Source organism: Delphinus delphis, chromosome 11, assembly GCF_949987515.2.
Source record: "Delphinus delphis chromosome 11, mDelDel1.2, whole genome shotgun sequence".
NCBI lineage: Eukaryota > Metazoa > Chordata > Mammalia > Artiodactyla > Delphinidae > Delphinus > Delphinus delphis.
The window spans coordinates 2,152,121-2,167,449 of record NC_082693.1 but is presented as its reverse complement, the minus strand read 5'-3'; the positions used below and the strand labels follow the sequence as shown (position 1 = coordinate 2,167,449).

The 15,329-nt window shown below is 57.1% G+C and overlaps 1 protein-coding gene across 1 annotated transcript in view; it reads left to right on the top strand.

Annotated features, from left to right (window-relative positions):
- Window positions 1-568: 568 nt before the first annotated feature.
- Window positions 569-15,329, top strand: part of CACNA1C (calcium voltage-gated channel subunit alpha1 C) — a 457,945-nt gene continuing 443,184 nt past the window's right edge. Inside the window, exon 1 of the mRNA XM_060024050.1 lies at window positions 569-1,208. Within this exon, the coding sequence (XP_059880033.1) occupies window positions 1,160-1,208 (49 nt within the window). The 5' untranslated portion in view covers window positions 569-1,159. The remainder of the gene's footprint in view (window positions 1,209-15,329) is intronic.

Sequence of the window (15,329 nt, the reverse complement as noted above, 5' to 3'; positions counted from 1 at the left end):
AATTAAGAGGAGAAGGTGAGGATATCCTGGTAGCACACGTGCTCGGCGGCCTCGGAGGAATTAAGAAAACCCGGGTCTATTAGTCTGCTCAGACATCTAGGCACCGCTGCCTCGCCAGGAGGCTCCGCCTCTCGGGCCCTCTCTCTCTGCCCCCGTCTCTCCGCATCCACGCCACTCGTGCAACCGCCCTGGTCGTAATCCACCAAACAGAGCCGTGGCGCCGCGGCTCCTTTTGCTGTTTCGCGCAGTGGCTCGATCCGCAGAGACTCTAGGTGGGCAGATGGCCCCCCCCTCCTGGAGTTGCGCGCCAGAGGCCTCGCCGCCGAGGGGGCCGCGCAGGACGCGGGGGCCGGGGCGGGGCGCGAGGGGTGTGTCCGGGCGGCACGCGGGCCGAGGCGCGGGCGGCGGGGCGAGCGGGGTCTCGGGCCGGGCTCGAGTCGGCGCCGCGCGCCCCGCGCCGTGCGCCCCGCGCCGTGCGCCCGGCCCCGCGCGCCGCCGCCACATCTGGAAGCGTTCAGAGCGTCCGCCTGGGGCGCGCCGGGCGGGCGGGGCGGCGGGCCGCGGGGTGAGCGCCGCGCTTCGCGCTCCTGCCGGCGGCTCCCTCTCGCCGCCTCTGCAGAAACAGCTCCTGCCAGAGCGGCGCGCGGCGCGGCCCGGAGCGGCGGCGCCTTCCTGCCTCCTCGCCCTCGGGACTCGTCGGACCTTCGGGCAGAGGAAAGCGGAGCAGGGCCGGGGAGGACGCGCCGAGAGCGGGCGGAGACGGTTCAGGCCGGCGGCCGGCGGGCCTCTCCCGCCCTGGGGTCCGCGCTCCCCTCTCCCCTTCCGCCTCCTCTCGCTCTGCCTTCCCATTTATTTTTTCAAATGCTGTGGCCGCCAGAGGTGCGGCGCTGAATTCTTGGAAGGGGCCCGGATGTGCTGAGGATGCATTACAATTTCACTGAAGGAGGCAGTAGTGGAAAGGATCAGTTTTTGGTGTTTGATGCAATAATGGGAATCAGGTAATCATCAGAAGGGCAGAAGAGCGACTGCAGATCCACGGCTTCCTCGAATTTTGCACGAAAGCCGCCGGCCTCGGAGCAGGGATTAGTGCAGACCCGCTCGGGCGTGTTTGACATTTCTTCCTCTTTGTGGCTTCTCCTTTTCAAACAATTCTTGGTCCATGGTCAATGAAAACACGAGGATGTACATTCCGGAGGAAAACCACCAAGGTAAGGCTGGACCCCGCCGCCGCGCCCGCCGGCCTCGCCCGCGCGCCCCGCGGCCCCGGCCGGTCCCCGCCGCGCGTCCTTCTCCCTCAGCGGCCGGGGGCCCGCGAGACCCCGGCCGAACCGCGCGGAGCCCGAGCGGAAAATCCCCACCCCTCCCCCGCCCGCGCCCGCGGCCCCCGAGCCGCGCGTCCGGAGAATTCCGGGCGAGGGGAAAAGTTCCCAAGTGTCTGCTCCGGCCTCGCTGGCTCGCGCTCGCCGGGAGAGCCCGACTACCCGGCCGGCGACGCCCCAGCCCGGTGGGCCGGGGTCCTCGCCTCGCCCGGGCGCGGCTGGGAGTGCGCGCGCGCGCCCCGCACCAGGCCGGCCGGCGCCCCCGCCCGGGCAGCGCGCTCCAAGGGGGCGGCTTCGAGTCTTGGCGCCCCTCCCTTCCCCTCTCTCTCTCTCTCCCTCTCCCTGTGGACCGCCGCCCCCCCCATCTCTCTCTTTCTCTCTCTCTCTCCCTGTGTCCCTCTTCTCCGGCTCACCTACACCCACCCACCTCTTTGCGGCCGCTGACCCCCGCGCGCCTACGCCCCGTGTGTTCTTATTCGCACCCACATGTGGGCTAGCACCTGAGGATGTCAGCGTTTAGAATTCGGGCGGTGTGTGGGCTCTGCTTTTTCATGTTTTAAGGCAATAATAAAAGGGTGTGCCGAGCTCACGCGGCTGCACACTGTCGCCCAGTGTTTTCCCAGTATCTCCATCCTTGGCATCAAGTGTCAGCAGCTCCCCCTGAAAGAGGGAAAGGCTTTCAGGCAACTCCCCACTTCCTGGAAACTTTCTCCCTCACCGCCCCCCACCCCCGCCGCCCGTATTAACAAGTTATTATTTTTGGGCACTGCTCGGCAATTAAGATTATGATGGAGCAGAGAGGGACGGTTTTGCTGGAGTGTGGCCGCCTCCAGCTCCGTCTCTGCCTTCCCCGTGGCTTCCTCTGCCTCTGGGTGCAGGCTCTCTTGTCTCCCCGTTTCCCGAGCCCCCCTGTTTACACTCTTCCTTCCAATCTCTTCCTTCTCCATACCTGTCGCTGTTGGTCCTGCTACTTCCTGGGCATATCAAGGGCTTCTCTGAGGACAGCCTGGTGGAGGGGTTGTCTCCATCCCTCCCTCTCCTTTCCAGCCTCCTCCCTCCCTAGGCCCCCAGCCCCACCGCTAGCGGGCAGAGCCCCCACCCTTTAGAGCCAGAGGCTGCCAAGCAGCTTCCCTGGTCTCCGTCCAACCTGAAACTCATCTCCAGCTCGGGCAGCAGTGGGGGAATTTGGGCCTCTTTTGGTGGAAGGATTGTGTCAAGGGTCGTGGGTTCTAGGGTGAGCCAGGGCTTTGGGGTCACAAGGGAAGCTCTGTCCCTGGATTTCTCTAGCCCGTGCCCCACCCCTACCTGTTCCCCTGTCCCCTTCCTGATGGAGTCGTGGATGGATTCGGAGGGAGGCCAGGAGGGACACAAAAGAAAGGGTGATGTTTGTGAACAGCAGGGATGACTTTCTCCCCTCCAGGCTCCCAGCTCAGTCCAGGCGGCCTTGAGGGGGAGAGCCCAGTGGCCACGTCCTCGCTGTCCCTGACAATGGCAGTGGCCTGTGGTCATGATTATTATTCACGTGGTGGTAATCCTCAGCAAATCCTGAACCGTTCGCAAGGCCTCTTCCCCGTGCAGGACAAACCCCTTCTGGCCCTTTCCTTCCTTCCTTCTGCCCCTTGGTGCCCCAGCGTGCCCCCCCACCCGTGTGCAGGGAGCAGACACTCAGAGTAGGAGCCGCGGCCCCGCGAGGTCTGTGGGGAAGATGGAGGGGCCGGCAGCAGGGAGCATGGCCGGGCGCCGCCTTCCCAGCCACACGCCACAAACACTATGGCAACCTGGATCCCATTTCTCTCCCTTGAAGCCGCAGTGATTATATAATTCACAGAGCAGTTTTTGCCTCCTTTCCCGGATGCGGTTCTCAGGTGTAAGAGCCCCAGGACCCCGGCCTCCCCTCCACCTCCCCGCACCCTGTCATTGGCATGGCTGGGTCTTCCTGGGGCAGGAGGGGAGGAGAGTGACGGAGGTGGGTGGGCAGACCTGGAGAAGCAGGGACGTCTGCCGGAAAGGGGTTGCTGTGGCTTCATAACTAATGGGGCGATGAAACGTACCCAGGGGTAGGGTTTCAGGAGCAGAGAGGGAAGAGGGAGCATTGCGCCGGGTGGTGACGGAGGAGTGCAAGGCTGGAGAAGTTGCCCGGGGCGGGGGTTACATCTTCCTCTTCCCGACAGACTCGAGTAGCTCAATGCAAGGCCTTTTGCCCCAGTTTTGCAGTGGTGTGTGTGTGTGTGTGTGTGTGTGTGTGTGTGTGTGTGTGTGTGTTGGGGGTCGGGGTGTGGACACGGGGGTCAGCACGTTGGAACAGCCCGCAGGTTCCCTGAGGGCTGGCCCCCCACCCTGGGTTCAGGCAGCGAGGGGCTCGTGAGCCTCCCCTCACCTCCAGCACCCCATCTGCTCTGGTCCCACACCAGCCTCCCGCTTTTCGGGGCTGATTTTCCACTGCAGCCTCCAGCTAGCAAATGAGTTTCTTAATAGTCAACCATTTAACAAATAAAACATCAGAACGTCCCTTATCTGCTGGAGACAAGGCAGAGGGGGAAGCGCGTTCTGGGAGTGGAAGACACGTTGTGCTTTTCTTTTCAGAGCACTGCTTAGCGATGCAGCAGAACGGTTGTTATCATCATAGTAAAGTAATAATAGTCATGATCGGTGGTCAGAGAGCGCTGTTAGTGCACCTCAGCTTGCACAGGTTGAAGAAGGCACGACATTAGCTGCTGCTTCTTGGGCTCTGCATGGAGGAGCCCAGAGAAACAGGGCTCTTGGGGTTCCAGATACTGTTCCTAATACTATTCACATACTTTCCAGGCTATCAGAGTACTATACAATAGAATATATTACAAGAATCAATTGTTCCTTATTTCCATGGAGCACATGCTAACAGTATTTAAATGTGCACACACACACACTGAATAAGGAAAAGCTATTTTAAATGGATTGCACGAGAGCCTAGAGCCCTTTGGGGACCCGGTGCGTAGCAGACAGGAATACTGGTGATGCAGCCCTGACGCCGTGGCACGTCGGTGCCTCGCCTTGGGTGAACGGTTCTCTACAGGTAGATGCTGCAGGTACAGTAGATGGTGAGCCGTTGGCCCCTGAGTCTCGGGGGTGACTTGGGACTCTTCCTTCTGTTTTCTCTGTGATTTAAAACTGCCCGAGGTGGGTTCTTCTGGGTGTAAGATGCAGAAGGAGACGCAGGGACGTCCTGGGTGGGGGTCTGAGGCCCCTGGGTGGGGGTCTTTGCATCCGCACCTCCTAGCGCGGGCCTGGACGCTTGACGGATGAATGCAGCCCCCAGACCAGAGGGGGTGTGCTTTCTGCCTCTTCCAGGAGGTGGCGCCCCAGGGCTTGGGAGTCAGGAGGGGCACCTGCGGGGCTGGGCAAGGGGGCCGAGGCTCCGCAGGGCACTCCTTGCTGCTGTGCCTCGGTCTGCGTGCCTGCCCCAGGGCGCAGGCCTCCGAGGACCAGAGTGCCCGCCGCGCGCACACCAGGGGCCCCCGGCACGACCCGCCCTCGCCGACCTCTCACCCTCTCTCCGGTAACGAACCCACTTTGGATTTCGCCCTCCTGCCGCAGCCTCGCCTTGATCTCCAGCACAGGCCGCATCCTGCTTGCCTGAACCCGTTACGCCCTATATTAACTTCCTCCCCGTATTAATTTTCTCACCAGGGCTTGGTAACCAGAGGGGCCCGGGGGTCCCAGGCCCAGCCTGGGGCCAACCTGGAGTGTGGGAGCTGGAAAGCCTGGCCGGTAGGGTTGCAGAGCTTGTCAGCTCAAAGGCAAGGAGACATTTTCCTAACTTTATTAGGGGAAAAACACAACAACAACTGGGTACACGTCACAGCTGTTTACGAATCTGGCTGCTCCCATGCTGGGTAATGGCAGCAGAGCTCCCGAGACCTGGGTTAGGAAGTAACTGAGATTTGTTCTAACTTTCAGTGCTGTGTTCCAGCTCCCGGGGGTTTCTTTTCTATCCCTTTCTTCGCTCCGCTTTCTCGGTTGTTGTAGCGAGTTCCTGGGTCCGAGAGCCCTGGCCGTGGAGGAGCTGAGAATGTGCGGGCGTGGCTGGAGCACCCTCGTCCTGTCCCTGGGAACCTCCTGCTGGGGTCTGCCATGTGGTGGTGACCAGTCGGCCAGTAGCATCCCGCTGGTCCCCGTGGGGACTCTGGAATCTGCGCTCTGCTTTCGAAATCGGCAGATGACTTTATTTTCCAGGGTGGACTAAAGAAAGCTGATGGACTGTTTGGGAAATACCTGGAGACTTAGCAACTACAGCACTTAGCGAGGTAATCACACTGATTTAGCCTCCTCCTAGGTTCTGTCCCCACGGTTGCCTAAGTTGATGGTGGGCTGTGCAGAGGAGAGCAGAAGACTGATTTAAAAAAAAAAAAAAAGCCACGGGGAATTGTGCAAAATATCATGGGGTGAATATTTGACGACATAAGTGCTAAACGTTCTGATAATGAAACAACACTGCCAGCCATGGCTGTCATTATTAAAATAATTTAGTAAACACCTGTTTACATGAACCTCAAGGTTAGGTACTGTACAAAACAAGTAAAAATGACAGGACGCCCCTGGGAAAACGGAGGGCCTTCAGCGCTGTTTCGGAGCCGGGACGCAGGGACTACCCCGCATCCCTGGGGGGGACGCAGAATGGGGGCTGACGTGACGCCTGTGTGTGTGTGGCTCGGGTCCCAGATGGGGTGCCCATTGCTTAAGGCCAGGCCTTGACCTGGGGCCCCGGGGGCCTCGCTGCCTCCTTGCCGTGGGCAGGGGACCCGGGAGGCACAGCTGTGAGCGGGCCTCAGGGGCCGCAGGAGGAGACCCAGCTCCCTGGGGTATCTGGGGGAGCGTGGGGCACACAGCCGCTACTTGTGGAACTGAGTTAATCTAAGTGGGGATCCACGGGACAGAGGAGGGCAGTTTGGGCCCGCAGGTCAGGAGGGAAACAGAGGTTGAAAATTGGCCCTCACTTCCCTGGAGATGCTGGGGATTTGGCATTGGGCAGAGGTGAGGCAGAGGGGGCCAACCGGCCAGAGCTCGAAATCCCACGGTCCCTTCCCCCAGGCCCCAGCCAGGCCGCCACCGCACGGCCGCTTCACCGTGGTGCTCAGGTGCTGTGCGTGTGCGTGCGTGTGTGTGTGTGTGTGTGTGTGTGTGAAGAGAGAGAGAGAGAGAGAGAGAGAGAGAGAGACGGGGCAAGGAGGGGGCGGTTCCACACTCATGTTCTCTGAAGGGTTGTCAGGCAGACCTAGAGTAAATGCGTCTCTTCGGGAATTTACTCTCTAGGATCAGGAGGTTTTATGGGCAAAGGAACCTGAGGAACAAACTCCGTTTCCAGTTGAGAAGACAGGCTCCTGCAGGGTCACCCAGGAGGGCTGGGACTGGAACCCGGCCTCGGTTCTCCGCCTTCCTGCCACCTCTTGACGTGCGTGGTGCACGCTGGTGCTCTGAACGCATCGACCGGTGTTTCTGGGTAGCCTTTGCCTGGTAACCCTCTTACCCTCTCCGCCGGCCTCCTCTGCCGACGCTGCCTTTGTTCTGGCTGAAGTCATGTCTGAGGTATTAGGTTTGGAAACAGAGCTGGGGGCTGCCTCTCACTGGGAGGATTGAAGAGTCATCTTAGACAACAGGGTAAAGGTTCATACGTGTCCACAGGAAACCCCTGCAAAACTCAGATCACTGTTCTGTCTGCGAACGGACGTGCCTCCAGGCCTTTTTATTTGCTCACTTCCTTTCTGCCCCAGTCAGGGCTCATTTCGGCCCCTGAGGGAGAGGCCAGGCTGGGCTGTCGGGCTGCCTTGGGGAGGGGTTGGGGGCTGTTTGTGGACCGGCAGACTTTGCATAGAAACCACAGGGCGGGTGGACGTGCAGGTGAACTGCAGGTAGAACAGGTAGAAAGCCCGGGGCGGTCAGGCTGCCGCGGCCAGAGGCCAGGCTGCCCCCGAGTCTACCAAGGTGTGGGAACAAAGGCTCCCCTGCTCCCTTGTCTGGGCTGGTCCCCTAGGACCCCTCCTCTTCCCGGGACATATTTAGGTAAGGAGAGGTCTAAATTCGGCATGGGAAAGGGATCATCTGGGGCCTCCTTCCGACGTTCCCACCATCCCCAAGCCTTTGGCATCTGAACTGATGCTCCCAGAGACCGGAAGGCCTGTGAGGCTGACCTGGTCTCTAGCTTTAAGACAGGGCCTGCGCCCGACTCACTCTCGGAGGTGTAGCCTCTGAGATCCCTGGAGGAAGCCACCATCGCAGAACACAGTGTTGCCACAATTTCATGAAATATTCAAGCTGCCCATTTGCCAACAGGGGTTTCTTTTAATACACTCGGCTACGCGTGGCGCTGCCCGCTGGAAACTAGCTGAAGGGAAAATAAAATAATCTTGTCTCCTGTCTTTTAGAGAAGCAAGCCAAAATCCAGACAGTAAACGAATGTTCTTCCCCGTATTGCCTGTGGGCAGAAATGTTGAGAAATGTTGACTTGATTACTCAATTAAGCTCTATTTACTTTGTAACCATTGTGTCATGTTCAGTCATTTATATATTTTTCTCCTTCCAAAATAAGCCATGTTGGGCTAAAACCTTTCAAAGGTGTTAGTTAGCAAAAGTAAAGAAAAAAAAAGGAAAGAAAGAAAGAAAGAAAAGTAAATAAGGCCACACCTAGAAGATGACTTGGGTCGCAGTCTTTGACTCTCTCTCTGAGCGTTTCGGAGGAGTCAGGTCTCCTGCTTTTCATCCGTAGAATGGAGACAGTGATCCTTAGCCCGCCGGCTTTGGCTTTGCAGGGCGGCCGCGAGGCTCCGCATGGGAGGGCGAGTGTAAATCACTGCATGGTGGCAGCTCTTCTGAGCTCTTCTTGAGTCAGCGGGGTCCCAGGACTGTGGGACCAGCCTGAGGGTCAGGACCCCGGGAGGCAGGGCTTCCTCACGGCCTTGGCACGTGGTCCCCGCCTGCAGCCTGAGGCCCGGGGTTCTGCCTTCTGAACTGGCCAGAAGTCCTCTGCTGGTCCAAACATGCGAAGATAGGGCCACTGAGAGCAGGACGCAGCCTGGCGGGCCACTCAGTCTGTCCTCACTTTCCAACATGAATTCCCCAAACCTAAACGTCACTCCTCGGTACGGGAGGACAGGCTGCCTGGCAAATAGAACTTTGCTTCAAATGTAAACCTTGGCTTTGGAAAATAAACTACTTTTTAAAGGTACACAGCAAAAGTGCTGGTAGTCTGTAGGTAACGGGAGGGAGCAGCTCCATCCGGCATCTTAAGACACCAAGCAAAATAGGAAAGGGCTTTAATTCCACACCTTAAGTGACAGACTAGCCTTTAGTTTCCTGAAGCAAAAACAATCTCATCGTCAAAAAGCGTGCTGGGAGGGCTTCCCTGGTGGTGCAGTGGTTGGGAGTCCGCCTGCCCATGCAGGGGACGTGGGTTCGTGCGCCAGTCTGGGAAGATCCCACATGCCGCGGAGCGGCTGGGCCCGTGAGCCATGGCCGCTGAGCCTGCGCGTCCGGAGCCTGTGCTCCGCGACGGGAGAGGCCACAACAGTGAGAGGCCCGCGTACCGCAAAAACAAAACAAAACAAAAAGCGTGCTGGGAAACGTGCGTTTCAGTTTGCACCTTGCTCCCCTCGACACCCGCCTCCCAGCCTCTGGGCCTGTGACCTACGGGGCCGACCACGTTTTTATTTTTATTTTAAAAATAATCTGTACTGCAGGGCAGCGTCCATCGTTTTGTATTTGTAGACGGGGCAGAGGCAGTAGCTGCCACGTACCGGACGTCAGCGTGTCCAGCATTGCGTCCTACGCCCGTCCTACGGGTGGGTATTAATGACATGTTTCAGATGAGGAAACCAAGGACCAGTGGTCTTGAGTAATGTGGCCAAGGTCATCCAGACGCTGTTGGAGCCGGGAATTAAGTTCAGATCTGTTGGACTTCCCAAGCATGTGCTGTCTCGCTTCTCTCTCCACGTGGGGCTGAGGAAAGATGACCTTGAGCCAGCCTGGCGGAGCCTGGCTTGGATTTGCTCTGTGAAAGCTCCGGCTTCTGCTGGTCACTGTGGTGGACAAGTAGCGGAACGCTGCTTCTGCCCCGTGGTCGCTCCACATGCCTCCCCTCCCGCCTCCTCCTCTAGCTGTGCATTTGTCCCCGAGGTTCCTGCCTGCACCCTGCTTGGTCCTCAGATCCCAGTGGGGACCTCCATCTGTCCAGCCTTGGCTTTGAGATGACCGCTTCGTGGCGGGGCCTCGCTTCACCACGTTCTTGGAACGTCTTCCCAGTAACTCCCTCCTGGAAGTAAGGCCCTCCATTCTCCAACGAGGTTCTCATGAGCTCGGAGCCCGTCCTTGCAGGCTGAGCACCCTGACTGCATGCGTTATGCATTTATCGATTTTTAAAGGACATCTTGGTGGAGATATAGTTCACTTACTGTAAGAGATACGCTTCACATGCCTTTAAAGTGTACAGTCCAATGAAGTTGAGTATTTTTACAGGGCTGTGCAACCATCACCACTGTCCAGTTCGTGCATATTTTCATCATCCCGAAGAGAAACCCCGCACCCACTGGCAGCCGCTCCCCATACCCGCCCCGACCCCTGTAACCCCGTGTGTCACTGACAGTAACCGAATTGATGTTAATTTGGTCACTGGGGCTCACCTGTGTCGTCTCACCGAGGGCAGCGCATTCCCTGCGTTCAGATCTAGGTCTTTTGTGACAGTTCACCTGATAAATGATCCGCGTGATAAATGTTGCAGCTAAAAGGCAGCACGTGAGGTTAGTTAGGGACCTGGGTGTCGTTTGGAGCTGAGGTCAAGCACTTTCAGTGACATGAAAAGTGATTTTAAGATTTATTTCTTTTAACTATCTCAGCAAAGCTAAGTCTATCAGTCACATCTACTGGTAGTTGAAGATGTGAATTATGACCTTTAAAATTTCTTTTATTATGAAATATATAAAACAAAATTTTCAATTTTAACCATTCTTAAGTGCACAGTTCACTGGCATGAACTACATTCACAGTGTTCTACGACCATTGCCAGGCTATTCCTAAAACCCTTTCTTCACTCGAAACAGAAACTCTGTAACCTCTAAGTAACGACTCCCCATTCCTCCCTCTCCTCAGCCTCTGGTAACATCTAGTCTACTTTCTGTTTCTACGAATTTGCCTATTCTAGATATTTCATATAAGGTGAATCACACAATGTTTGTCCTTTTGTGTCTGGCTGATTTCACTTGCATGGTGTTTTCAGGGCTCGTCCACATTGTATCATGGGTGGCAGAACCTCATTCCTTTTCATGGCTGAATAATATTCCACTGTATGAACTGACCACATCGTGCTTATCCATTTGTCAGTTGATGGCCACTTGGGCTGCTTCCACCTTTTGCTACTGTGAATAATGCTGCAGTTCCCCTGATAAATGGTCCACGTGATAAATGATGCAGTTAAAAGGAAGCACGTGAGGTTGGTTAGTTAGTCCGAGTATCTGAGTTCCTCTTTTCAGTTCTGTAGGGTATAGACCTAGGAGTGGAATTGCTGGGTCTGAATTACGGCTTTTTGGTCAGAAGAGCCCATTTCCTTGTGTGGCTCCTCCCCCAGTAGAATCCTGTGTAGACGAGGATATCGGATCAAGAAATTCCACTGTGGCGGTAGTGAGGGTCCAGTCTGTTCCCTGGGCTCCCAGGGCTGGTGTCAGAATTTTTACTTTAATTAGGTGTTTAACAATCCAGTGCTGCTGGAGGAGTAGCTGATGCTTCCCCCCTCCCCCAAATAATGAAGGTGTCCACATCCAGTTCAGCGCTCACCTTCCTGCCACCTGGGCTTTGTAACGGCAGGAAACGGGTATCTGGCAAGACAGAGCTATTTGATCTGTCTTTCTGTCCCCATCTGCCCGTCCGTAGTCCAGGAGTGCCCACACCTGGGAACCGCGAGGACCCTGGGAGAGGATGGATGCCGTGTGGCCGGGTGAGACCCCCCCAGGGCCCTGCTTCTGCGCTGGTGGAGGGGCAGCGTGGCCAGGAGGTAGCTGGTGAGGGGCCTCTGTCTCCAGCCCGGGGGGCTGCCTGGGGGGAAAGCCGGGCCCAGGGCTGTTGCCTACTCCTCACACAGCTGCAGTCTAGGCGAGGGAGGGAAAGGTGTGTGAGGAACAGGGGACACCCGGGGAGGGAGTCAGGAAATCGGGAGGAGGGGAAGGCGACAGTAACACTTGGTGGCCCCTTGGGGAGATGGAGGACCAATTAGTGACTCAGGAAACCCTTTCAAACTGGGGGTGGCTATTTCTTCCAATAATTGTTGTGTCTGAAAGTAATAACATCATTTTACTTTCTGATTGTTTTAAAATACCTTTTAAATCCTCTTCACATCTACTGTATCAGCAGTTTGTTTTTTTTAAACCCATTGAAGTAATGGGACGAGTTTTATTATTTCCATTTTTTCAGATAAGGAAACCTGGGCTTAGAAAATTTGAACAACTTGCCTGGTTAGGGAAGCTGTTGACAGAATATCGTATGGTAGACTTCCTCTTCTGTTTACCTAGGTGGGCTCTTCTGTGTTCTACCATTTATTCCTACAGGAGCCCTACTGAGGTTAGACGGCTTTCTGGGCCGGAATAGCTAGAAGCCCTGTCCCCTGGTCTGGGCTCCTCCTGTAGCCTGACTGTATCGTCTGTCAGGGCTCCGTGTCCTGACCCAGGCCCAGGCCTCCCGCCTCGTGGCTGCCGAGCCACTCTTGCTGCCCAGCTCCCTGATTGGCGGGTTCTGCTGGGGCGTGTGTGCGTTCTTTCTTAGATTAGCAGAGGTGAGCGTGCTAAGACGGAATGCAGGTCAGGCCCTTCGCGGGCCGATACACTTAGTTTAATCCAACTTTTAGTAAATCCCCCTCTTGTGGGCTCTGCCTTCCCATCCCCTCCCTGGTCCTGCTCACAGGTGTGTCCTGGCCGCTGTCCAGAGCTGAAATGTTGCACAGTGTGTCTCCAAGGTCAAAGCCTCTGTCACCTTGTCTAGCTGCCCAAGACGTCCTGGGGTTCTGAGCTGCACATCCGAGGGCATTACAGTGACTCAGATGTCACATGTGGTCTGCAGTGGAGAAGATTCTGCGCCTCTGTTTTTCAGTCATTTAAAAGGCAAAGTTTCTGACCTGTGCCCAGCTGTCTGAAAGATCAGGAGATGGGGAGCCTTTTCTCAGGATAAACTGACTGTGAAATGCCCTGAAAATGGGGAATCTCATGCCAATTTTGGTGAAAACAGTCCTAAGTTGGTTTTCCCCTCCCAGAATTGGGGCAGTTAGTCATTCTCACCATGTTTTGGGCATCTGCTCTGTGCAAGGCAGTCTGCTCACAGGATCGCTGGATCCAAGGAGACCTTCAGGGTGGCGGCCCCTCAGCTGTCCCATCCTTTGGGGAGTGTGTAGTCCAGTAGGAAGAAAGGTGCACAGATACCCACAGCTGAAATAAGGGGCAGAACATGCTTGACGTTACAGGGAGACAAAGAGGAAGGGCTCACGGGTTAAAGAAGGAGGAGGTACACTCAGATGGAGTAAATGGAGAAAGCACATAGGACGGGGCTGACAGAGCTGAGCCTTGAAGGGTGGGCAGAAACAGGGTAGAGAGGAGGGCTCACGTTCCCAGCAGGAAGCATGGTGGTGACAGCCTCGTGCACTGGATTTTAAAGGAATGGGGAGTGGAGTTTGCTTAGCGCACAGGCAATGTGTGGGGAGGAGTGGAGAGAAGGCCGGAACGGCAGGGTAAGGGAATGTGTGGATAGCCCTTGCAGCAGGCTGGAGTTTGCATCCCATTCGGTTTCGGTGGGCTGCTCAAGTCCATATTCAGTGTTCGAGCCAGGGGAAGGTGGACCAGAACTGCTCTTCCAGGAGCCTCGTCAGGTGGCAGGGTAGAGGGTGAAGGGGTGGTCTGAGACCACAGGTGGACGGACAGTTCCCAGGCTGTTGCCATCGTCCAGGCGAGAGAGAAGAAGGGGTTTTCTCTACAAAAGCTGGAGGGCAAGAAAGCCCTCTGTCTACGTAGGAAGGGTTATCTAGACGGGAACGGCTATCTAGGTGGGTGGGGCTATTTAGGTGGGAGGGGTTATCTAGGTAGGTGGTGATATCTGTGTGGGTGGGGCGATCTACATGGGAAAGGCTGTCTAGGTGGGGAGGGTTACCTAAGTGGGAGGGGCTATCCAGGTGGGAGGGGCTATCCAGTGGGAGGGGCTATCCAGGTGGGAGGGGCTATCCAGGTGGGAAGGATAGAGGGTGGATTTGGAGGGCTAACGGAGAGATACCCAGCATACGTGCAGGATTAGAGTTCATTTAGAGGTGATATTTGAAGCTGTGGAAATGGATGAAATTACTAGGGAGAGAGAACAGAGGGAGGGGACGATGTCGGGCTGAGGACGGAGGAGCAGGTAAAACAGGAGACAGAGCCAGAGGGGCCCGGGAGGGAGGACAGCCTTGCGCCCGAGGGCTCGTGGAGGGCGAGGGGAGGCCACTGCTGTCAGCGTCAGGTGGGGCGGTGGGGAGGGGAGGTGGGAACCGAGAGCAGTCCCACTGGATGTGACGACCTGGTTCTCAGGGGACCTGAGAGTCGGCTCGGGGCGACTGCCGTGCAGTCAGACTGCGTGATGCCGAGAGTGGCTGGCGGGCAGTGGGGGCACGTGAGGGCCACTCTTGCAGGAGTTTCGGCTGTGAGTGAGAAAAGAGGAGATGGCGTTGTCGGCACAGGAGAGAGTGGGAATGGATGGGCGGGGGGCTGTGGATGAAGCAGAGTGGACGAAGGCAGTAGGCAGTGGGGTAGGGACAGGAGGGGAAGGATTAGCCCCAGCTGAGGAGACGGAATTCTGTTCTCAGGGACAGACCTGAGCAGGTTGGCAGAGCGTGAGAAGCTGTGGAGTGCTGTTGGGGGGTGGGCGTGAGGCTGAAAGAGGAGGTATTAGGGGTCTGGGGGAAGAGAGACCTGCCTCTGGTGTTCCCACCCTACCTCCCCACCCCAGTCCACACCAGCCGAGCTTCCCGGCCTAGGATGTGAGCCCTCTGGAGGACTGGCTAGCCTTCGTGAAGTGCTCAGCTCTGTGACTTTGTATCCTTATAATTATATCGGAATATCACGTTTCTGTTACAAACCCCTGGAATATCTCAGACTGGACCCCATTTGAGCTTGGCAATGCCTGGATTTCCCTGTAATCAAGTCAGATATCCTGGATGTTTAAGGAAAGGACAGTAACATTCTTTGGGTGCCTTGGGGATGTCCCCTGCTGGTGGCATTGAGTTTACTCTCGGTCCAGGAGGAGTTGATGCCAGGAGGCACCAGCAGAGACTCTGGTTGTGAGGGCAGAGCGGGTGGACTGGAGGGCCTCTCCCAGAGGCAGGGGGGACGGCGGCTGAGGAGCTGGGGAGGCTGGGCCCCTGCACTTCCCCGGCGTCCTCCCGGCAGGGGAATGTACCGACAGCCCCAGGCCCCAAGTCCCGCCCCTGTTCTCCAGCTCCTGCACCCACCCTCCACCGCCTACACGTGGGATTGCGCCTGACCACAGGGTGGGATACCTGGGGAGGGGTGAGACCTTTACCTGGAAGCCATTTTCGCTGCCTGTCTTGGCTCGGGAAGTGGCCCAGCCGCCATCTGCCTGCCCGGAAGCAGTGTGCCATGGCGGCCTTCTGGGGCCTGGTGCCCTGTCCACCTGTGGGGCCCCATCTGGATACCTACCTGCAGGGTTTGGCCTTACTCTGATGAACCTCGAGGGCAGTGCTGACCCCAACCCGAGCTGTTGCTGGGTCTGGGCCACAGAATGCTCTGGTTCCCCTTTCCCACTCCAGGGAAACTGAGGCAGAGTGTCGGCTGCAGAAGGAGCTCTGAGTCTGATGCCCAGGCCTCCTCAGTGCCAGCCAACGCGTCCCGGGCCTGGACCTTTGCAGTTTGGCTTGGCTTTGGTAGAATGGAGGAGAGGAGAAAACCTCCAAAACAAAGATGCTCTTGAGGTGGGTGAAGTGACGGAATGGGCCTGGTGTCCTGGAGGGGGAGACCCCCGGAG